The sequence below is a fragment of the Oncorhynchus gorbuscha genome, linkage group LG08, assembly GCF_021184085.1.
Source record: "Oncorhynchus gorbuscha isolate QuinsamMale2020 ecotype Even-year linkage group LG08, OgorEven_v1.0, whole genome shotgun sequence".
In the NCBI taxonomy this organism is placed as follows: domain Eukaryota; kingdom Metazoa; phylum Chordata; class Actinopteri; order Salmoniformes; family Salmonidae; genus Oncorhynchus; species Oncorhynchus gorbuscha.
This window is the reverse complement of record NC_060180.1, coordinates 41,345,249-41,368,997: the sequence shown is the minus strand read 5'-3', so window position 1 is coordinate 41,368,997 and position 23,749 is coordinate 41,345,249. Positions and strand designations below refer to the sequence as shown.

At 42.5% G+C, this 23,749-nt stretch overlaps 1 protein-coding gene across 6 annotated transcripts; it reads right to left on the bottom strand.

Moving 5' to 3' along the window:
• Window positions 1-2,077: 2,077 nt before the first annotated feature.
• On the bottom strand, window positions 2,078-22,290 carry LOC124041670 (MAU2 chromatid cohesion factor homolog). 6 transcript variants are annotated; one of them, XM_046359523.1, is made up of 20 exons: window positions 21,490-22,280; window positions 21,261-21,278; window positions 19,133-19,198; window positions 18,859-18,870; window positions 18,653-18,748; window positions 13,840-13,934; window positions 13,668-13,695; window positions 13,277-13,432; window positions 9,656-9,802; window positions 9,474-9,564; window positions 9,188-9,291; window positions 9,011-9,088; window positions 8,804-8,878; window positions 8,630-8,713; window positions 8,485-8,534; window positions 8,316-8,393; window positions 8,026-8,137; window positions 7,794-7,884; window positions 7,588-7,715; window positions 2,078-3,450 (listed from the first exon to the last, which is right to left on the bottom strand). In XM_046359523.1, exons 1-20 carry the CDS (start codon window positions 21,721-21,723, stop codon window positions 3,373-3,375), a joined length of 1,821 nt encoding a protein of 606 aa, XP_046215479.1. In that variant the 5' UTR covers window positions 21,724-22,280; the 3' UTR covers window positions 2,078-3,372. The 6 variants fall into 6 exon arrangements, with proteins under 6 accessions (XP_046215479.1, XP_046215476.1, XP_046215477.1 ...); XM_046359520.1 differs by having other exon boundaries at window positions 7,588-7,884; window positions 13,277-13,429; window positions 21,490-22,290; XM_046359521.1 differs by having other exon boundaries at window positions 7,588-7,884; window positions 8,813-8,878; window positions 21,490-22,289.
• Between the last annotated feature and the right edge of the window lie 1,459 nt (window positions 22,291-23,749).

Below are 23,749 nucleotides of genomic sequence, written 5' to 3'. Positions count from 1 at the left end.
GGAGGGACTGGTGCACTTCACAAAATAGATGGCATCATGAGGAAATAAAATTGTGGATATATTGAAGCAACATTTCAAGACATCAGTCAGGAAGTTATAGTTTGGTCGTAAATGGGTCTTCCAAATGGACAATGACCCCAAGCATACTTCCAAAGTTGTGGTTAAATGGCTTGAGCTCGGCAGGGTATTTACCTCCGGATGAAAGTGACGAGAGCGACAATGAAAACGATCCAACATCGGATGAAGCAATTCTGAGGCTATTCATCTCCGACACCGAAGGAGATGACTTCAGTGGTTTCAGTGCACAGGAGGAGGAAGATAGTGACCAAGTTAATTTGTTTCAATGTACCGGTAGGCACCTGCGGCGTATTTATGTACAAAATACATATGTTTTAATAATTCAGTGGGTGCGGTTTATATTCAGGTGCGCTTAATAGTCCAGCAATTACGGTAAGTGTATGTAAACTTTCGACTTCAACTGTATATACTAGGCGGTGTCAGAGGAAGGACTAAAAAAATGTAGACTCCAGTCACCCAAGTCATAGCCTGTTCTCTCTGCTACTGCACGGCAAGTGGTACCATGAGCGCCAAGCCTAAGTCCAAAAGGCTCCTTAACAGCTTCTACCACCCCCAAGCCATAAGACTGCTGAACAATTAATAACATGGCCACCCAGATTATTTACATTGATCCCACCCTTTACATTATCTATGCATAGTCACTTTACCCCTACGGACATGTACAAATGACCGACTAACCTGCACCCCCGCACATTGACTCGTTACCGGTAACCCCTGTATATAGCCTTGTTATTTAGTTACTTTATTTTTCACTTCAGATTATTTAGTAAATATTTTCTTAACTCCATTTATTGAACTGCATTGTTGGTTAAGGGCTTGTAAGTAAGCATTTCACAGTAAGGTGAAATGCTGTTGTATTCAGCGCATGTGACAAATAAAATTAGATTTGATTCCATTTTTTTCTCTGTTTGCCTGGCCTTTCCTGTGAACAACCAGCATTATGGTCATTGAGGACTAGGAGCAAAGAGTATAATATTACTATAGAAGACTACTGCAGACATTGTCTCATTCATGTCTCGTCATCTCCCTAACAGTTAAGATTTAGATCAAGGGTAGTCAGATCCTAGACCTGCGGTTAAGTGCACTTTCTACCTTACGCTGTGGTGTCACAGTCTCCTCGGCAAGTCAGACATAAAGAGAATAATGTGACAAGTCTCTGAAGGACCGATCTCAGTAACTGGCTCATGTCCGCTCGAGGTAGAAGACGCCTCTAACTACATATGTAGGATCAGTGTATGCCACCACAACCCTAGCCACAGTAGTATGGTGCCACTGGAGCAAATTAGGGTTAAGTGCCTCACTCAAGGACACCGACAGATTTTTCACCTTGACGGCTCGGGTATTCCAACCAGCAACCTTTCACCGCCGCTTACTGGACCAATGCCCAGTCCATTAGGGGATGATAATATGGACTTCTACCAACTTCCTATGTCCCTGAGGTAGCAACCATTGAATAAATTTCATGTCTTTCCTTGAGTCATTCATTTAGGTTTGATCAATGTCTGGAGGACAAAAATCAAGACCACTGAAGGGCTCTCCCATAAGCTTCACAATATTAACATGGAAACCTCCAAAAAGGTTAAGAATGTGAAGATTGGTCTGGCCAACCATTTTTTTTAAAACGTGTAATTCAAGCCTTGGTTACTACACACAATTAGACCTGTGGTTTTACCGTTCTCTCAGGAAGGGCTATAGAGGGGAAGAGACATTTCCAATGCAGAAACAATGTTCTTAGTAGTTCCTTTCAAAGTACCATTGCCTGGCCTTCAGCCATTTCCACACATCTCTTCCAGCCTACATTGTGGGCATAAATGTGAAAATGAGCATTTTAAGTGTTGTGTAAAGCCAATTCTCATAGGATTGGGGTCAAGGTGTCTGTTACATGGGTTGAACAGAGCGGTTAGATGATCTGTTGTTTCAATTCAAATCAGGACCAATGCTCTGTAATAGCCTATTTATTTGGTCTCAAAAGAAAAAAGTTGAAGGTAACGTTTGTATGTTGGAGTGTTCAGATCAGCATTCTTTTTATTTTTTTAAATGAATGCAAAAATAACTCAATTTCCTTTAGCAATTCTATTTGACACTTTTCTTGATAACTTTTTGAATGATTTAAAACAATACCAGCAAAGAAAATAACCAACCCATAATAACCCCATAGTATAAAAGACTTGATAAGGCTGTCGTAGCTCGACCAGTTTGCGCCACAACTGACCAAACCTAGCTTCTACATGTTTAAATCACTCATAAGAAACAGCAAAATACACAATGGGAAAAAAGTCTAAATGTTTACATGCCATATTACAAAAACATATCTGCATAAAGAAAGAAAGGTGAAACTAATATATTGTCAAACCTGGTATATAAATAGTTAAACTTTACAAAATCTAATAAATGATTCCATTTGGTAAAATAAATTGGTAATATTTACAACACATAGGTGTCATTGCAAAATGGTTTGTAAGTCTGGAAAATAATTTCAAAGAAAAGTGACTTTAACATATAATTACACAGTGAATAAGAATTGTGGTATTCTTGAAAAACCTATCACCATTTAAAAAACTGTTTCATAAAATACAACTAAGTGTCCTTTGCCATTTCACCAACAGGTTTCTCAAATATGACTATGCAGTGCCCCCCTCTGGCTGCAATGGGTACTGTAGTAGAGTTCAGGCAGACAATACTTTTTAGATGCGGAAAAAAGGGGGGTGCCAACACCGCTGCCATTAAAAGTTAAGTAAAAACACAAAATAATAAAAACGACTAAAATATTCACCCAATCCAATGCCTTTATTGCCCACTAGGACTGTTGTGTAGGACCTAACCATGTTTTAAAGTTCTCTCGCTCCAGTGACTTGTCTTCTCACTGGTTTATTGTTCTGCTCTGAGCTTGGGGTAGGGGCGGTGTCTTTTCTCTGTGTGTAAAAACCTTCTACGGAACCCTTGTTGTCAGCAATTCAAAGTCAACCATACACACCACCGGCTAGACCAAAAAGCTAGCTTTGACTGCCATGTGGATATCAGTAAAAACTTGAGAAAAAAAATAAGATTAGATGTGAGGTTTCAACTCTAAGGTACTCTACTTTCATTAAATGGCCGGTGGTTCTCTCTGTAGTATTCCATTTCAGCATTAGTTAGCGCTTCTCGTTGGCATGGTAACAACAATGTTCAAACAGACCGGCATCCAGGCTGTATGCAGATCAGCAGCATTACGAGTCTCCCTCTTCTTTTCTTTCCCTTCACTTCCATCCTCCTACCGGTCCCTTCCCCTCTCATCCGGTCATGGCGTGGTGGTGCTCAGAGTAGGCTGGCCAGGCTGGTAGTGGGTCCGTTCTGTGCCTGAAACTGGCCCACTGGAGGTGGTCCATCCGTCCACTGCAACAACATTCAGTCCATCAGCTCACAGTCTCACATTAATTCCTCTAGCTGTGCATGTACATTACTAGTCAAAAGTTTTATAACAATGACTCATTTAAGGGTTTTTATTTTTACTATGTACTACATTGTACAATAATAGCGAATACATCAACTATGAAGTAACACTTATGGAATCATGTAATAACCCAAAAAAGTGTTAAATCAAAATAGTTTATATTTGAGATTCTTCAAAGTAGCCACCCTTTGCCTTGACAGCTTTGCACACCCATGGCATTCTCTCAACCAGTTTCATGAGGTAGTCACCTGGAATGCATTTCAATTAACAGGGGTGCCTTGTTAAAACTTATTATGGCTGGGGGGGCGGTATTGAGTAGCTTGGGTGAATAAGGTGCCCAGAGTAAACTGCCTGCTACTCAGGCCCAGAAGCTAAGATATGCATATTATTAGTAGATTTGGATAGAAAACACTGAAGTTTCTAAAACTGTTTGAATGGTGTCTGAGTATAACAGAACTCATATGGCAGGCAAAAACCTGAGAAAAATCCAACCAGGAAGTGGGAAATCTGAGGTTTGTAGTTTATCAACTCTTTGCCTATCCAAGATAGTGTAAACTTGGTCCGATTGCACTTCCTAAGGCTTCCACTAGATGTCAGTCTTTAGAACCTTGTTTCAGGCTTCTACTGTGAAGGAGAGAATAAGAGCAGATTGAGTAAGAGGTCTGCCTGAAGGCCTTGAGCCAAGTCGTGAGAGCGAGCTGCGTTCCATTGCATTTCTAAATACAAAGGAATTGTCCAGTTGGCACATTATTTAAGATTTGTTAAAAACATCCTAAAGATTGATTCTATACATCGTTTGACATGTTTCTACGAACTCTAACGGAACTTTTTGACTTTGCCTGGACCTAGTGCTCGCCCCTCATGAATTTGGGTTTGTGAACAAAAAGGAGGTATTTAGACATAAATGGACTTTATTGAACAAAACAAACATTTACTGTGGAACTGGGATTCCTGGGAGTGCATTCTGATGAAGAGCAAAGTCAATATTTATAATGCTATTTCTGACTTCTGTTGACTCCACAACATGGCGGGTATCTGTATGGCTTGTTTTGGTGCCAGAGCGCTGTACTCAGATTATTGCATGGGGTGCTTTTTCCGTAAAGCTTTTTTGAAATCTGACACAGCGGTTGCATTAAGGAGAAGTGTATCTAAAGTTCCATACATAACACTTGTATCTTTTAGCAATGTTTATTATGAGTGTTTCTGTAAATTGATGTGGCTCTCTGCAAAATCACCGGATGTTTTGGAAGCAAAACATTACTGAACATAACACACCAATACACACTGAGATTTTTGGATATAAATACACTGCTCAAAAAAATAAAAGGAACACTAAAATAACACATCCTAGATCTGAATGAATGAAATATTCTTATTAAATACTTTTTTTCTTTACATAGTTGAATGTGCTGACAACAAAATCACACAGATTATCAATGGAAATCAAATTTATCAACCCATGGAGGTCTGGATTTGGGATCACACTCAAAATTAAAAGTGGAAAACCACACTACAGGCTGATCCAACTTTGATGTAATGTCCTTAAAACAAGTCAAAATGAGGTTCAGTAGTGTGTGTGGCCTCCACGTTCCTGTATGACCTCCCTACAACGCCTGGGCATGCTCCTGATGAGGTGGCGGATGGTCTCCTGAGGGATCTCCTCCCAGACCTGGACTAAAGCATCCGCCAACTCCTGGACAGTCTGTGGTGCAACGTGGCGTTGGTGGATGGAGCGAGACATGATGTCCCAGATGTGCTCAATTGGATTCAGGTCTGGGGAATGGGCGGGCCAGTCCATAGCATCAATGCCTTCCTCTTGCAAGAACTGCTGACACACTCCAGCCACATGAGGTCTAGCATTGTCTTGCATTAGGAGGAACCCAGGGCCAACCGCACCAGCATATGGTCTCACAAGGGGTCTGAGGATCTCATCTCGGTACCTAATGGCAGTCAGGCTACCTCTGGCGAGCACATGGGGGGCTGTGCGGCCTCCCAAAGAAATGCCACCCCACACCGTGACTGACCCACCGCCAAACCGGTCATGCTGGAGGATGTTGCAGGCAGCAGAACGTTCTCCACAGCGTCTCCAGACTGTCACGTCTGTCACATGTTCTCAGTGTGAACCTGCTTTCATCTGTGAAGAGCACAGGGCGCCAGTGGAGAATTTGCCAATCTTGGTGTTCTCTGGCAAGTGCCAAACGTCCTGCACGGTGTTGGTCTGTAAGCACAACCCCCACCTGTGGACGTCGGGCCCTCTGCCCACCCTCATGGAGTCTGTTTCTGACCGTTTGAGCAGACACATGCACATTTGTGGCCTGCTGGAGGTCATTTTGCAGGGCTCTGGCAGTGCTCCTCCTGCTCCTCCTTGCACAAAGGCGGAGGTAGCGGTCCTGCTGCTGGGTTGTTGCCCTCCTACAGCCTCCTCCACGTCTCCTGATGTACTGGCCTGTCTCCTGGTAGCACCTCCATGCTCTGGACACTACGCTGACAGACACAGAAAACCTTCTTGCCACAGCTCGCATTGATGTGCCATCCTGGATGAGCTGCACTACCTGAGCCACTTGTGTGAGTTGTAGACTCAGTCTCATGCTACCACTAGAGTGAAAGCACCGCCAGCATTCAAAAGTGACCAAAACATCAGCCTGTGGTTATCACCTGCAGAACCACTCCTTTATTGGAGATGTCTTGCTAATTGCCTACAATTTCCTAATTGCCTATAATTTCCACCTGTTGTCTATTCTATTTACACAACAGCATGTGAAATTTATTGTCAATCAGTGTTGCTTCCTAAGTGGACAGTTTGATTTCACAGAAGTGTGATTGACTTGGAGTTACATTGTGTTGTTTAAGTGTTCCCTTCATTTTTTTGAGCAGTGTATGAACTTTATCGAACAAAACATACGTTTGTGTAACATGAAGTCCTATGAGTGTCATCTGATGAAGATCAAAGGTTAGTGATTCATTTAATCTCTTTCTGCTTTGTGACTCCTCTCTTTGGCTGGAAAAATGGCTGTGTTTTACTGTGACTCGGTGCTGACCTAACATAATCGCATGGTAAGCTTTCGTCGTAAAGCCTTTGAAATCGGACACTGGTGGGATTAACAAGTTAATTTTTTTTAAAATGGTGCATAATACTTGTATGTTTGAGGAATTTTAATTATTATATTTCTGTTGTTTGAATTTGGCGCCCTGCAATTTCACTGGCTGTTAAGTCGATCCCGTTAACGAGATCTCAGCCATAAGAGGTTTTACATTTTTATTTATTTTACCTTTATTTAACCAGGCAAGTCAGTTAAGAACACATTCTTATTTTCAATGACGGCCTAGGAACAGTGGGTTAACTGCCTGTTCAGGGGCAGAACGACAGATTTGTACCTTGTCAGCTCGGGGGTTTGAACTCGCAACCTTCCGGTTACTAGTCCAACGCTCTAACCACTAGGCTACCCTGCCGCCCCAATGTTAATTTGTGGAATTTCATTCTTAATGCGTTTGAGCCAATCAGTTGTGTTGTGACAAGGTAGGTAGGGTTGGTATACAGAAGACAGCCCTATTTGGTAAAATACCAAGTCCATATTATGGCAAGAACAGGTCAAATAAGAAAAGAGAAACAGTCCATTACTTTAAGACATGAAGGTCAGTCAATCCGGAACATTTCAAGAACTTTGAAAGTGTCTTCAAATGCAGTCTCAAAAACCATCAAGCGCTCTCTGTCATCAAGGCAAAGGGTGGATATTTGAAGAATCTCAAATATATTTAGATTTGTTTAACACACTTTGTGGTTACTACATGATTCCATGTGTTATTTCATAGTTTTAAGTCTTCACTATTATTTTACAATGTAGAAAATACTAAAACTAAAGAAAACCCCTTGAATGAGTAGGTGTGTCCAAACTTTTGACCAGTAGGGTATATGTTGGACATTTTGGGTGGATAAATATTCACCATGGTGCAGTACAAAAATAGTGACGTATGATGACTAACTGATATTGATTGATGAGTTCTTATTCTAATGAAGTTATGCTTTAGAAGGCTGTGCATGAATTATATACATATTGATAGCCTGATTGATGGATCCTTACACTGATGAGGTTGTGCTCAGGGAGACTGCAGGCAGCAATGTGGTCCTGCAGGAGCTGCTGGGAGAAGTTCTGGTGCATCTGAGCCGCCTCGTGGGCATCTATCGTGTTCCCACACGCCTTGTTTAGATCTACGGGGAGGAAAACAGTCCCAGTCAGTACCACAGTCCCAGTCAGTACCACCCACCCACCCACCCACGTCATCTTACCCTTGAGCAGAGCTGAGGACCAGAGCTGGACTGACATGTCGGGGATCTTGCTGGCCAGCTGCATAGCTGGAACAACCATGTTGTTGCTCTCCTGGAGGAAACAAGGCACCAAATGCATGGTTCAGATTGAATCACACCTCCTAGCATTGCTCAGAGGTGTGGTCTGGAAACACTGCTATAAAACACTGCTATAAACACTGCTATAAAACCCTGGAGTGCCCTGTGATCTCACCCGGTGGTTCCCCAGCACATAGAAGATATGGCCCAGTAGGACCAGAGAGCATGCGGTCAGACGATTCAGGTCTTCGGCATTGGACATCTTCAGAGTCTCCCTCAGGAACCGCCTAATGGGACACAGTCGTACGCACATTTGTTTAGGCTTCACAGTTGTGCTCCTAGGCTTTCTTTCCAACTGAGCAAGTATTCAAAGTGTGTGTGTTGGAAGGTATTATTTGTATGTCATGTATTGGAGACATAAACAAATTGTTGCTACAATGTCTGGTGAATCATAGGTGAACTTACTTGGCCTCATTGTATCGTCCCTGGAAGAAGGAGAGCAGTCCACGGATGTAGAAGGCTGCTGCTCGCAGACAATGAGAGCTGGAACAGGAGGGGTAGAGGAGTCCATTTAGACTCAAACATTGCAAGATTTCACTTGGAACTGCCAAAATACATAAACACATTCTCTTACCTGACAGGGAAGTTGTGATCTGGGTTTATCCTCTCCAACAGGCTATAAAGCTGTTATAACAAAAAAAGGGACATTAGATCCAAGTCAAAAAGTGCCATTCAGCACTACAACCATGCGATTCTGAATGCAGCCGATGCCATCTGACCTCCTGGTGCCTGTTGCCTTCCCTAATGTAGACGCTGGCCAAGTTGGTCACGATGAACGCCCATAGCTCCTGGTGCGTCGTCAGCTGGAAGAGTGAAACAAGTTTTTCAGTAAACACACCAAGAAATATAAGAGGTTACTAAATGTTGCCAATAGGTATCTTAGACACACTCACGTCACTCACCCGCAGGGCAGCAGTGAACTGCGCCTCTGCGTTATCCATGCAGTTCACGGAGATGCAGTACAGACCCTGGAACAGACCACAAGCGTGATAAGGGATGTGATTGGCACAACACAGAAAAACAGGACAAAATGACTACCATTTATAACGTATAGATACAAGAAATCACATTAAAAGGCTTGAGAAATGACTGATACTCACTAGCAGGGTGTGTAGCTGGGATGCGTGGTTGGTGAACAACCTTGGAGACTGAGCGCACAGCTGACACACCTGAGAGATCTGAGAATAGGGGAAGATGAAAAATCAAGCAGGTCACGTGCGCTTCAGTCTAACAATCTGTATACATGAATTAACGCGCATGTTAAGCTAGTTCCATACCTCCTGCAGTGCCGTGGCCTTGTGACCAGTGACGAGTCGACACATGATGATGTGTTCCAGTAGGATGACTTGGAACGTGGAGAGGATGGGGCTGGAGTCCAGCACTAGAAAACACGACAATACAATCAATAACAGAACGTTACCAACACACACATGAATACTACTACTGCTGCTGAATGAAAAAAGCACTGGGAGCGGTTGAGAGGGTATGGTTCAGAGGACCACAGAGATCCTATTAAATTACCTCTATATATGTAATTCTATGGTGAGGATTCCCATGACTTACTTTTGAGCTTTTCCAGTTGCATCAGAGCTTTGTCTGTGTATTTCTGGGCCTTCTCCAGGTAGCCTGCTTGCATGGAGTGCATGACTGTCACCTGTGGGAGGAAGTCCCCTTTTTTAAACATATGTAGGGACAACAATATGACCCATAGAGGTCAAACGTCATGTGCAGTGTCGGTATCCCACCAGGTAGACGAGGACACACATGTGCTCCTTGGGCAGCCAGTGGAACAGGTCGGCAGGGTTACTGGGTAGGATCTCATCGTCGTGGAGTGTAGAGATGGTCTGGATGCACTGCTGCAGCTGCTTCAGACACGGCTTCACACTCTTCACCTATCAGCCCAAACACAATGCATTCATCACATCAGTGCCTTTTTACAAGTGGGGCTACGTATGAAATAATGCCTGAGCGTTGTGTAATAATTTAATCTCTGCTTATTGCTCCCAATTCCTGTCGTGTTGATTAAGTCCCATTTCAAAACCACACTCAAATACAGAAAGCAGGCCTTTGCGATGATTACTCAGGCCATACCCTGTCTGTTAAGTGTATACAGCTACTGTACCTAGAGCGTGTGAATTCCTGACATAGATACACACACAGTTGAAGTCAGAAGTTTACATACGCTTAGGTTGGAGTTATTAAAACTCGTTTTTCAACCACAACACAAATTTCTTGATAACAAACTATAGTTTTGGCAAGTCGGTCAGGACATCTACTTCGTGCATGACACAAGTAATATTTCCAACAATTGTTTTCAGATTATTTCCCTTATAATTCACCGTATCACAATTCCAGTGGGTCAGAAGATTACATACTAAGATGACTGTGCCTTTAAACAGCTTGGAAAATTAAAAAAAATGTCATCATGGCTTTAGAAGCTTCTGATAGGCTAATTGACACCATTTGAGGTGTACCTGTGGATGTATTTCAAGGCCTACCTTCAAACTCAGTGCCTCTTTGCTTGAAATCATGGGAAAATCTAAAATCAGCCAAGACCTAAACATTTTTTTTGTAGACCTCCACAAGTCTGGCTCATCTTTAGGAGCAATTCCCAAACGCCTGAAGGTACCACGTCCATCTGAACAAACAATAGTACGCAAGTATAAACACAATGGGACAATGGAGCCGTCATACCGCTCAGGAAGGAGACGCGTTCTGTCTCCTAGAGATGAACGTACTTTGATGAGAAAAGTGCAAATCAATCCCAGAACAACAGCAAAGGACCTTGTGAAGATGCTGGAGGAAACAGGCACAAAAGTATCTATATCCACAGTAAAACGAGTCCTATATTGACATAACCTGAATGGCTGCCCAGTAAGGAAGAAGACACTGCTCCAAAACCGCCATAAAAAAAGCAGACTACGGTTTGCAACTGCACATGGGAACAAAGATCGTACTTTTTGGAGGAATATCCTCTGGTCTGATGAAGCAAAAATAGAACTGTTTGGCCATGATGTCCATCGTTATGTTTGTAGGAGCGCGTGCTACAGGTGGGTGCTGCTATGGTGACCAGCGAGGTGAGATAAGGGGGGGACTTTACTTAGCAGGGTCTTGTGGATGACCTGGAGCCAGTGGGTTTGGCGACGAGTATGAAGCGAGGGCCAGCCAACGAGTGTGTACAGGTCGCAGTGGTGGGTAGTATATGGGGCTTTGGTGACAAAACGGTTGGCACTGTGATAGACTGCATCCAATTTATTGAGTAGGGTATTGGAGGCTATTTTGTAAATGACATCACCGAAGTCAAGGATTGGTAGAATGGTCAGTTTTACAAGGGTATGTTTGGCAGCATGAGTGAAGGATGCTTTGTTGCGAAATAGGAAGCCAATTCTAGATTTAACTTTGGATTGGATATGTTTGATGCAAGTCTGGAAGGAGAGTTTACAGTCTAACCAGACACCTAGGTATTTGTAGTTGTCCACATATTCTAAGTCAGAGCCGTCCAGTAGTGATGTTGGACAGGCGGGCAGGTGCAGGCAGCGATCGGTTGAAGAGCATGCATTTAGTTTTACTTGTATTTAAGAGCAATTGGAGGACACGGAGAGTTTTATGGCATTGAAGCTCGCCTGGACGGTTGTTAATACAGTGTCCAAAGAAGGGCCAGAAGTATACAGAATGGTGTCGTCTGCATAGAGGTGGATCAGAGACTCACCAGCAGCAAGAGCGACATCATTGATGTATACAGAGAATAGAAGGTCCCAGAATTGAAGCCTGTGGCACCCCCATAGAGACTGCCAGAGGTCCAGACAGCAGACCCTCCGATTTGACACACTGAACTTTATCAGAGAAGTAGTTGGTGAACCAGGCGAGGCAATCATTTGAGAAACCAAGGCTGTCGAGTCTGCTGATGAGGATGTGGTGATTGACAGAGTTGGTTAAGATATAGTTTAGGACCTTGAGCGTGGCTGAGGTACATCCATGACCAGCTCTGAAACCAGATTGCATAGCATAGAAGGTATTGTGGAATTCGAAATGGTCAGTAATCTGTTTGTTGACATGGCTTTCGAAGGCCTTAGAAAGGCAGGGTAGGATAGATATAGGTCTGTAGCAGTTTGGGTCAAGAGTGTCCCCGCTTTCCAATCTTTGGGAATCTCAGACGACACGAAAGAGAGGTTGAACAGGCTAGTAATAGGGGTGGCAACAATTTCGGCAGATAATTTTAGAAAAAAAAGGGTCCAGATTGTCTATGCCGGCTGATTTGAAGGGGTTCAGATTTTGCAGCCCTTTCAGAACATCAGCTGACTGAATTTGGGAGAAGGAGAAATGGGGAAGGATTGGGCGAGTTGCTGTGGGGGGTGCAGGGCTGTTGACCGGGATAGGGTTAGCCAGGTGGAAAGCATGGCCAGCCTTGGCTTTTCTAACTGCCTGTGTATATTGGTTTCTAGCTTCCCTGAAAAGTTGCATATCACGGGGGCTGTTCGATGCTAATGCAGAACGACATAGGATGTGTTTTGTGTTGGATAAGGGCAGTCAGGTCTGAAGAGAACCAAGGGCTATATCTGTTCCTGGTTCTACATTTCTTGAATGGGGCTTATTTAAAGCACGGGGGTGGCAGCATCATGTTGTGGGAGTGCTTTGCTGCAGGAGGGACTGGTGCACTTCACAAAATAGATGGCATCATGAGGAAGTAAAATTATGTGGATATATTGAAGCAGCATCTCAAGACATCAGTCAGGAAGTTAAAGCTTGGTCGCAAATGGGTCTTCCAAATGGACAATGACCCCAAGCATACTTCCAAAGTTGTGGCAAAATGGCTTAAGGACAACAAAGTCAAGGTATTTGAGTGGCCATCACAAAGCCCTGACCTCCATCCTATAGAAAATGTATGTGCAGAACTGAAAAAGCTTGTGTGAGCAAGGAGGCCTACAAACCTGACTCAGTTACACCAGCTTTGTCAGGAGGAATGGGCCAAAAATTCACCAAAATTATTGTGGGAAGCTTGTGGAAGGTTACCCGAAACATTTGACCCAAGTTAAACAATTTAAAGGCAATACTAATAGAGTGTATGTAAACTTCTGACCCACTGGGAATGTGATGAAAGAAATTATTTTATTTTACCTTTATTTAACCAGGTAGGAAAGTTGAGAACAAGTTCTCATTTACAATACAAGCTGAAATAAATCACTCTTTACAATTATTCTGACAATTCACATTCTGAAAATAAAGTGGTGATCCTAACTGACCTAAGACAGGGAATTTTTACCAGGATTAAATGTCAGGAAATGTGAAAAACTGAGTGTAAATGTATATAGTCTATCCTGGTATGTGTAAATGCTCTTGGCGAATAGAAGGTGATACTGATTCTGTACCTGTCCAGCGTCCAGGTAGTGTGTGACCTGCAGCACCAGGAAGAAGACCCTGAGAGACTCCTTCTGGATGGGGTTTCCCTGCCAGTTCTCCACGATGGTCCCACACAGAGTCAACAGGGGGTGCACCTCCCCCAGCTTCCTCTCCATCAGCAGCAGCTTTGGACAAAACACACAGGGTGACATTTCACTTTCCTTTAAAAAAAAGGAACATTGTGTTATTTAACACTGTTAATCTTAGGAATTAGTGGATCGGGGTGAATTACCCCTTTAATTAAACAAAATAACATTTGTTTATTAGGTGGGCATCAAGACTCATTAAAACAGTTCAGGAAGCAATGGTCCAAGTGCCTCCAGCAGAATCTTGAGATGATCAGTATGTTTCTCAACTTACCATTCCTTTACTCAAAAGAAAGAGGGCTCTGTGCGGAAGGATAGAAAACAAGGTTCAGTTACATTGTATAACCAGACTACCAGTCATCAGAGCAGTAAAACCCCTTGACAATGGACGTGCGTGACGAAAACTGCTCAAATGGTTCAACTTATGTTGTACCATGATACACTACCTGGTGTACTCGGAGCCCACTACACGGGCATACTCTGCCCCGACCCCCAGGAGGTCACAGGCTGACACTAGATCCTTCTCCAGCGTGTGCAGTTGCTGAGGGGGTAAAAAAACAGGACCATTGAGCAAAGTAACTAATGATCAATATAGAAAAGTACAGAAAGTATTCACACCCCTTTACATGTTGCACATTTTGTTGTGTTACAGCATGAACTTAAAATGGGTTACATTTAGATTGTTATGGCAAGCCTAAACATGTTCAGGAGTCAATTTGCTAAACAAGTCACATGGACTCACTGTGTACAATATTTAACAGTATTTTTTTGAATGACTACCTCATCTCTGTACCCAGCACATACAGATCATTGTAAGGTCCCTCAGTCGAGCAGTGAATTTCAAACAGATTCAACCAAAGACCAGGAAGGTTTTCCAATGCCGTGCAAAGAAAGGAACCTATTGGTAGAAATATTAGACATTGAATATCCCTTTGAGCATGGCGTAGTTATTCATTACACTTTGGATGGTGTGTCAATACACCCAGTCACTATAAAAATACAGGAGTCCTTCCTAACGCAGTTGCCGGAGAGGAAAGAAACCGCTCAGGGACTTCACTATGAGTGATTTTGGTGATTTTAGCACCAATGGTTGTGATAGGAGAAAACTGAGGATGGATCAACAACATTGTAGTTACTCCACAATACTAAGCTAAATGACAAGAGAAAAATTCCAAAACATGCATCCTGTTTGCAATAAGGCACTAAAGTATACTGAAAGAAAAAAAATGTTTTACTGAGTTACAGTTCATATAAAGAAATCAGTCAATTAAAATACATGTATTATGCCCTAATCTATGGATTTCACTAGACTTGGCCAACCAACTGGGGAGTCAGGCCCAGCCAATCAGAATGGGTTTCTCACAAAAGGGCTTTATTACAGACAGAAATACTCCTAAGTTTCATCAGCTATCCAGGCAGCTGGTCTCAGATGATCCCAGTTTCAGAAGCTGGATGTTGAGGTCCTGGGCTGGCGTGGTTACACGTGGTCTGCTGTTGTGAGGCCGGTTGGACGTACTTCCAAATTCTAAAATGACGGAGGCGGCTTATGGTAGAGAATTGAAAATTAAATTATCTGGCAGCAGCTCTGCAGCTCATGCAGTCAGCATGCCAATTGCACGCGCTCTCAAAACTGTGTGTGATTAAACTGCACATTTTAGAGCGGCCTTTTCTTGTCCCCAGCACAAGGTACACCTGAGTAATGATCATGCTGTTTAATCAGCTTCTTGATGTGCCACACCTGTCAGGTGGATGGATGCACTCTATGTAAAACCTTAAAATTGTAGGAGGCCGAGCACAAGATGTAGTGGAGCTCTACTCTATCAATAGCTTCATCCCACCACTCCTGTGTAAATTAAACAAACATTTCCCGTACCCAAGCAGAGTTAGTTGTTGGTGGTGTGTTTGTCCAATGACATAATACACAGATACATCTGAGAAATGACTGCTCTCTGTCGACGTAATAGAGGCAATAAGCCATCCCAGGGTTGGCAAGGGGGTGGAGCAGGGAAGCCAGAAAATTGGGAGGAGACACAATGCCTAATTTGATTGTAACAGAAAAAATGAGATGGAGGCAAAGAGTATTTAGAGGCCAGGTTGGGAAAACTAGAACAATGTAATTTACATATAAAAGTCTTGGAAGGATTTAATGCTTTCTCTCTCTGAAAAAGGAAAGGTATTATCTATTAGGGAAGCAGAGAATAAGTGACTCTTATCAATAAGGCCCATAGTAGATGCAGAGGAGAATTTAAAAATGCTCGAAACTGGTACCAAATCTTAAGTGTGGAAAGCACTACAGGATTGTCAGTATAGCGAGAGGGGAATGCTGGGAGAGAAGAGCAGAGTAAAGCAGGAAGAGAGGCAGAAATACCAGAATGTGCCTCTAGGTGGCAGCATGGGGTATCTGGAACTAGTAACCAGAATGGCAATTCTGTTGGCTGCCCGGTATTAGTGTAAAAAGTTGGGTAGTGCCAGCCCTCCACTAACCTTGCATCTCTGAAGTAAATATCTAACTTTGGGTACCTTTCCTCCCCAGATAAATATGGTAACAGCCTGATTGACTTTTTTTTAAACATATTTTTAAATTCTTTATATTAAAAAAATGGGATAGATTGAAATAGATAAAGGAATTTGGGTAAACTGTTCATTTTTACAGCATCAACCCTTCCTATAAGTGACAGTGGTAAGCTACCACAGCTCTGAAAATCAGATTTCATTTGCGTAAGCAGGGGAGCAAAGTTTGCAGGGGGAAAAAAAATAATGAAATTAACAAGTTACATTCACTCCAAGGTATTTGAGAAAAGAGAGCTTAAACTGAAAAGGCAAGTCTGTCTGCTGGAGCACTGCAGGAATGATCCAGATTGTTTTAACAGCAGCAAATAATCCTTTATAAAGGCTGTTTTTTCCTGTTATAAGAGTCCTGGTAAGACTACTTACTCCCAGACCCCTCTAGCACCTTTACATCCACATTGAGGCTTAGGTGCCTAAATGAAGAACAGGAAGTGGGATCTTTCCCTTTAAGGGGTGTTCGGGTAGGTGGCAGTGAGCCACGTTAAAGTGATTCATTATACATAGACAAAAGGGGCTAACTTGGTATGGAATGTCTTAAAGAAGTTGGAAACCCATCAGCCCTGGAGCCTTACTGCTCTGCATCAACTTGATAGACGAACTTCCAGGCTGAATCAAGGTCATCTCCAGTTCAGACAGAAATGTTGTCATTATTGGCAGTATCTGATGGAAATGTAGACATATACAGGCTAGGGAGGAATAAACATTTGAAGGTGTCATTGATCCCCGTAGTATCAGAAATCAAGCTGAGAGGAATCTTTCATTTGGGGAATTGGACAGGTAGAAGTGCAGCATTTTAAATTGGTGTGCGAGCAGACGACTTGCCCTGTCGCCATGTTCATACTAGGTACCACGTGAACGCAATAGTAACCGTTCTGCATCTGTAGTGGACAAGAGGTTGAATTCAGATTGTAAGTTCAACCATTGCTTTTACAGCTCTGGAGAAGGCATCAAGGCATTTTAGTGGTCTAAGTGAAGAATGGCTCTAGAGTTCTTCTAGTTTAGCTTCCTGAGTTGTTTAAATGAGAAAAATAAGGCCTTAAAGTGATTCCCATGAAAGAGAATGAGAGGTTGAGCTTGTATGATTTGAAAAAATAAAATGATCAATAGAAGTAGAGATAACGTTACAGAAGTCTGCAATCAGACAGGAGAAGATAATTAAATCTCCAGAGGAGAATGGGTTTGTCCTGATAGAACAATGTCGTGGGCTAAAGGTCCATGGTCAGAAATTACAATGGGTAAATATTCAGAGGAGGTGACATTTGGAAGTAACTTACGATGAATAAAGTAATATTCAATACGAGAAAGATAGTGGTGTCTGAAATAACAAGTAGAGAAATGTATGATTTTACTAACCAAAAGTGCAACCCCTCCGGCTATGGAGTTAGAGTCTGAGTGGAAAACCTAACTGAACCTGGAGTTTTGTAGCCTTGACTGATCTTGAATGAGTAAATGGGTCTCTTGTAAAAGAAATACCACCTTTGCTGTTAGCTTTTTCCAACTGGGAGAAGACCCTTGACAAGATTATGCATCTTCTTAGTATTCCAAGATAAATAAAAAAATAGGATTAGGCCTACCTATTCCAATATTACTATTATTAGCATTGTTAGCCACCTAAAATATTGAAAGGAAAATGTGTGAACGGACACTTTTTTTTTTTTTACAACCAAAAGGTCACTCCCCTTCCCTTCCTATCCAACCCCAATGTCTCCTTTCCCCAGCAAATGGAGACAGCAGGTTGACATTTGTGCAGCGTTGGTGCATACATTTGAAAAGGTAAAGTAGGTCAACAGAACCTCATAAAAAACAGAACTTTCCTGACTCATGGAGTCTTCAATCAGTGAATCATATACAATGTGTCTTAAGAGCAATAAGCTTCTTTATTTTCAGCTCATGAAACCAACACTTTACATGTTGCGTTTGTTTGGTATAAAACTGTAGAGACAAAAAAAATGTTGCAAAGAAATTAACTTCATGTCCTGAATACAAAGCGTTATGTTTGGGGCAAATCCAATACGACATCACTGACTACCACTTCGATTTTCAAGCATGGTGGTGGCTGCATTATGTTATGGGTATGCTTGTCATCGGCAAGGACAAGCGAGTATTTTGGGATAAAAACAAACAGAATAGCGCTAAGCACAGGCAAAATTATAGAGGAAAATCTGGTTCAGTCAGCTTTCCAGCAGACACTGGGAGACAAATTCACCTTTCAGCAGGACAAACACGAGGAGTTGCTTACTAAGACGGCATTGAATGTTCCTGAGTGACCTAGTTAAATCTATTTGAAAATCTATGGCAAGACTTGAAAATGGCTGTCAAGCAAATATCAAAACACAACTTGACAGAGCGTGAAGGATTTTTGCAAATATTATACAATCCAGGTGTCCAAAGCTCTTAAAAGACTTACCCAGAAAGACTCACATCTGTAATAGCTGCCAAGGGTGGTTCTAACGTGAGACCTGTATTTCATTTTCTATAAATTAGCAAGCATTTAAAAACTTTTTGTATTTTTTTTTACTCTGTCATTATGGGGTGTTGTGTGTAGATGTGTGATATTGTTTGTTTTATTCCATTTTGAATTCAGGCTGTAACAACAAACTGTGGAATAAGTCAAGGGGTGTGAATACTTTCTGAAGGCACTGAATAGAGGTTATTTCAAAACGTACAGGTTTAGTCGTTAGATTGACGTACCGCCAATTGGAAGAGTAATCTGCAGTGCCAGTAGGGAGTCTGTTGGGAGATCTGAATGGCCTTCCGCAGCAAGGGCTTTGCAGAGTCAACCAGATTCTAAAAACAGACCAGAGAAAATCACTTTTACTACAATACCAAAACCTACAATCAAAAGTGTTTACTAAACTACCATATGCTACTTTATCTTAGTTTCAGAGTTCACTTACATGCAAAAGCAGCTCAATGAGGGAAAAGACAATGCAAGGATTACTGATCAAGCTTATTTTGTGATGACATAACAGCCAAAAAGTAAAATGAATGAGTAGGACATTTTGACATGAGTATGACATCGTCTTGAAAAAAGGTTGAATGACTACAGAAAGGATGACAAATAAAATCGCAACGACAAACATGTGAACAGAACTGTTTAAATGCAGGAAATGGCCTAGTGAAAGGTGAAGGAAGTCAACAGGGTGCCAAAGATAACAACACTTCACTTACCTGTTGGCAATAGAGCTCTGACAGAAGACTTGCAGCCTCAAATTTGACATCTTCAAACTGAGGGATCTGGTATTATTTGTAAAGGAAAAAAATGTTTCACTGCAATCTGCACAACACTAGAATCAATGAAGATTAAAAAATAAATGATTGAAAGCAAGGTCAACACTTCTCCAGTTAGATCAGAGCAAACCTCACCTGGAGACCTCTCTTTAAATATGTATTGGCGGATTGCAAACCGAGAGGTGCATACACCGCAACCTACTATACTGGAGTATGAGGTCAGATTACATTTCTACTTAGCCCTGTGTTTCCACCTACTCTTCTGGAGTGTGAATTCATTACACTTTGTGAGGGGAAAAGGGCCAGGGAAAAGTGGAGAAAAATAGCCATGGAGGACGGGACACTATCGTTTAACACACCTTGTAACTCTTCTGCAGTAAAATCTACACCCGAGTATTCTTCTCTGCAGTTGTCACCACATCTATCTTCTGAGATTCACGTTCAATTTCTGCGCTACAGTTGATAACCACAGCTTTGAAAGGGAAGAAACCAACCTTTCTGAAGCACATTATTCCCATCACTCTCTATTGGTCTCTGCCTACTCAAAGGGGTGCCTCTTGGGGTTCAGGGCGAGGGATCCTATCTTCCTCTCTTCACTAACTCAACATACGACAACTTCTGTAATACTCTGATCCTGGCAACCTCAACCTGCCCCTCTCTCACAGGACCCTTCTGATCTCCAGCACCATGGGTACACCTACAGTTAACACACACACACACACACACCTTTTCCCACCGATACTACACATTCCTTTGTCTCATGCCCGGACTGCACACTTCTTACATCAGTGTCTTCCGTTTCACACTCTCCACGTGGCCTGCGACGCACTAAACGGCAGGTATCAGACACCGGGAATCTTCCATTTCAGTTGATCCTCCTTAACACTTCACCAGGTATCACTCCTTTCAACGCTCCGCACTCCCAGAGAGCAAAGCAGGTCACGGTTGTCCCCAGGCGCGTGGTGATGAGCAGCCATTCCCTCTGGACATATATATATATATTTTTTTTAAACAGCGCAAGTCCACCTCAAGTTCCTTTCACTGACTCAGTCACCAAACTCTCTTCTAACCTGACACCACATATGTAATCAGCCAGAAGACAAGGATCTCTCCAACAATCTCACTCCCACTGGGCAGGAACCATTCCTTTTCTTTCTTCACAGACACATCAACCTCCAACCATTGCAGCTCCAAATCCTCTCCTCCCATTTTTTTTCTCTCCAAACGTTATCCTCGCTCTCTTCAACTCCATGTCACTCATCAGTTTCACTTTCTGAGCTACTAAAAGTATGGTTTCCATTTTTGTACACCCATCTACTCTTTCCCCAATGTTTTTCCTTGACCCTGCCCCATCTTCCTCTTGTCAATGCCACCTTCTGAACTGCTGTAGCATGATTTCCCATGTATGTACTTCTCTCTTTCTCAACCTCCTCTCTTGTAATCAGGTTTTTTCCCCCTTGTACTTGACCCCTATCAACCTCCCTTCCCCATCCTCCATATTCGAAACCCCAGGCCTCGAACCACCAAAAAGTCCCTTGCTTCTCAGCCTTGTCTTTTCAAGAACTCAGTGTGGAAGTGGTGGCAGCATTTTACGCAACATGAACCACGAAAGTACAGCGTGACATCAGTTCCCCATCCCTAGCAAACACAGTTGATTAAACTATCTGCATTCTAAACTGAAAATCATGATTAGTTGATTATTGAAGTCAGCTGTGTTAGCTGGGGAAAAGTGTGACATAAGTCAGGCCCCCCCAGGACTGGAGTTGCACATCCCTGAGATAGTATTTACACAACGATGCTTATTGACTAAGTGGCTCGCAACAACAACCATATAAACAGTCTATCCCCTCCTCGGGGAACGCCAGATGTTTCATTATGTTGTTGTAGGCCTGAACTAGCTCACCTGATTCACCTAGTCAAGGGTTTGATGATTCATTAACAAGTTGAATCAGCTATTCTATAGATCAAATCAATGGAACGGCCGGGGCGTCCCCCGAGGAGACGTTTGAGAACTACGGCGTTAGATGCATACTCACACACACAAAACCATTCTAATGCAAAAGGATACTTGTTGTGATATGAACCACTGTGGAAGAAAACAGAGTGCGAAAATTAGTTTCAATCATCCGTTTTGTACATGGAATGTTGATGTCCTAACAATTAATGTAATATTCTCACTGATGAAATCAACAACGTTGGTTCACTTTTCTGATCTGCAACACACAGACCGCTTTGCCATAACTGCGGCCTTACTTTCCCCTCCACAATATCCAGGAAGTTTCCTATGGAATGCTCACCGCTTTCTCCAAGTGGCTCCGGGCGAGTTCCGTGTTCTTGGTGTGGTGGTAGAGTACCGAGCCCAGTTGGAGATGAGTTCGGGCTTCGACCCTCTGCGGCGGCTTAAACTGGAACACCGCCTGCAGACAGTGGACGCAGAGACGGATCTTGGGGGGACTTGAGGTGCGAAAATGTTCCGCAAAGCCAAGCAGAGCCAGATACCAAGATTCCGGGGCTTCTCCGCTTGTCGCCATTTTGCTAACAAAAGCAACAGTCGCTATCACACGACTGCCGCTGTTCAGCGATAGTTTGCTCCAGGGCGCTGATCTAAGATCGGTTATGCTCTCTGACTGGTGGATGTAGTGGTTAAATTGGGTAAATTGTCATTGACAAAGATGATGGATATACATGTCTCTCCGCCCTAATAGTGGGGGTCGTTATCCACAAAGCGGGTTGTCCAGTTAAGGCTTTGGATTGGTGGATACATCCCATTATTGTAACACCTTTTAAATATTCGGTACGGGTTGACGTCAGCCGCAAGTATTCAATGGACAGAGACGCTGTGCGACTAGCCTCCATGACATGAATATGCATTACCATCGAGACAACTCCGATAAGTGTTTTTTCTGTTTCCTGGGAGTCACGTGTCCTACAGCAGTACACTCGTAACAAATTACATGCATATTCGATCAAATAAAACTCATGTAGCAAATAAGCCGTTTCTTTTTTGTTGTTGACACTCGTCATACAAAACGTATTGCTTGATGGGCGAAACACCACCTGCTGGAGGGAGAGATTATCCGCGGAGTTGGGCCTATATGTGCACAGGGTGACCGGGCGGGTTACCAGGTGTTGATGGGGCCAAATAGCCCGCCCTCAACGAAGCTGAGAGGGCGCTGAAACATATACACTGTTATGCAAATCACCAGCGGAGACGGCTAGGCGATGGCCAATCATATCGAGTGGTTCCCATGACGAATGTGACGCTATGCGACCCAAGGCTGGAGACTTTCTTCCGCAAAGGTGACTGACAACAATACTAGGATGGAGGCAAATGTGATTATAACGTCATAACGAATCATGTTGAGAGGAATATGTTAGTTAATGTAGAGACAAACGATTATGCATATTTTCTTGTGAAAGTTCATTTACGAAAATCGCGATTTAGCGAATTAACTAACAGCATTGCTAGCTTTTATGGGTGTTGTGATATGAGTATGAAATTGTAATTATGGTTGTTTAATGTTTTAGGGACTCCTGAAACAACCAGCAAACCAGGCTGTCGTCTTGTGAAACAGTGGATATAAATAATCTAGCTAAAGCATTTACTGCAAATGACATATACCATTTTGCAAGCTTGCCCTTGCTGATATTTGCCATGCAATGCAGATATAAGTAACATAGCTAGCTAAACCAATTTCCTGCTTATTGTGCAGTGGAGGATAAAAATGCCTGTATGCCTACGGATATGTAGCCGATTTGTGTATGGACTCTAAGACGTTTGGTATTGTAATGAAACAGCAGGGAGCAGGTCTCGAACCCTCGACCTCCTAGCCCGAAGTTCAGCGCGCTATCGGCAAAAGCATGTTCGAGCGGCAGAGTCGATATCCGCGTTTATAAACCCAGGGTCGTTACAGTATACATGTTAGTTCAGAACCTAGCTATGAATCTCAGCTGTCAGAGCCAGTTGTATCAAATTCAAAACAGTTTGAATGACATTAATGAAGCCTATGTATTGAGTAGAATATAACTTTGTGCCAAGGATGCAAGTCGTATATACATGTAGTTATTACCATGCATGAGATCCCCACATTGTAGCCTGTACATTTAATATATTCACTGATCATGTAACTCTACCTTGGCAAATAAAGGTGCAGTTCAGGAATGAATGTCTGAGATTCTTGTTCAGTCATATCCAAAACCAGGAGTATCAAACTCCAGTCTTTGAATGATGCTGTGTCTGCATGCATGTATTACAATCATTCACTTCAGCAGTGTTTAACACTACTGGTCCTGGGACATCAATGGTTACACATTGTAACTATGCAATAGACTAGAAACATGATTTAACTAGTTAAAGGCTGATTTGTTATTCATATATATTTTTTTTATTAAACAGTACACACTTCATATGCATCATGTAAATACTCGAAAACTGGTTAATCTCAATATCTAATTTCCGTAATCTGCATTGATCTGATAAACACGGAATAGGTGTAGTATTTAATCAAAAGAGACTTAATTTAAACCAGTAGAGAACGTGAAACACTTTATTGAAAG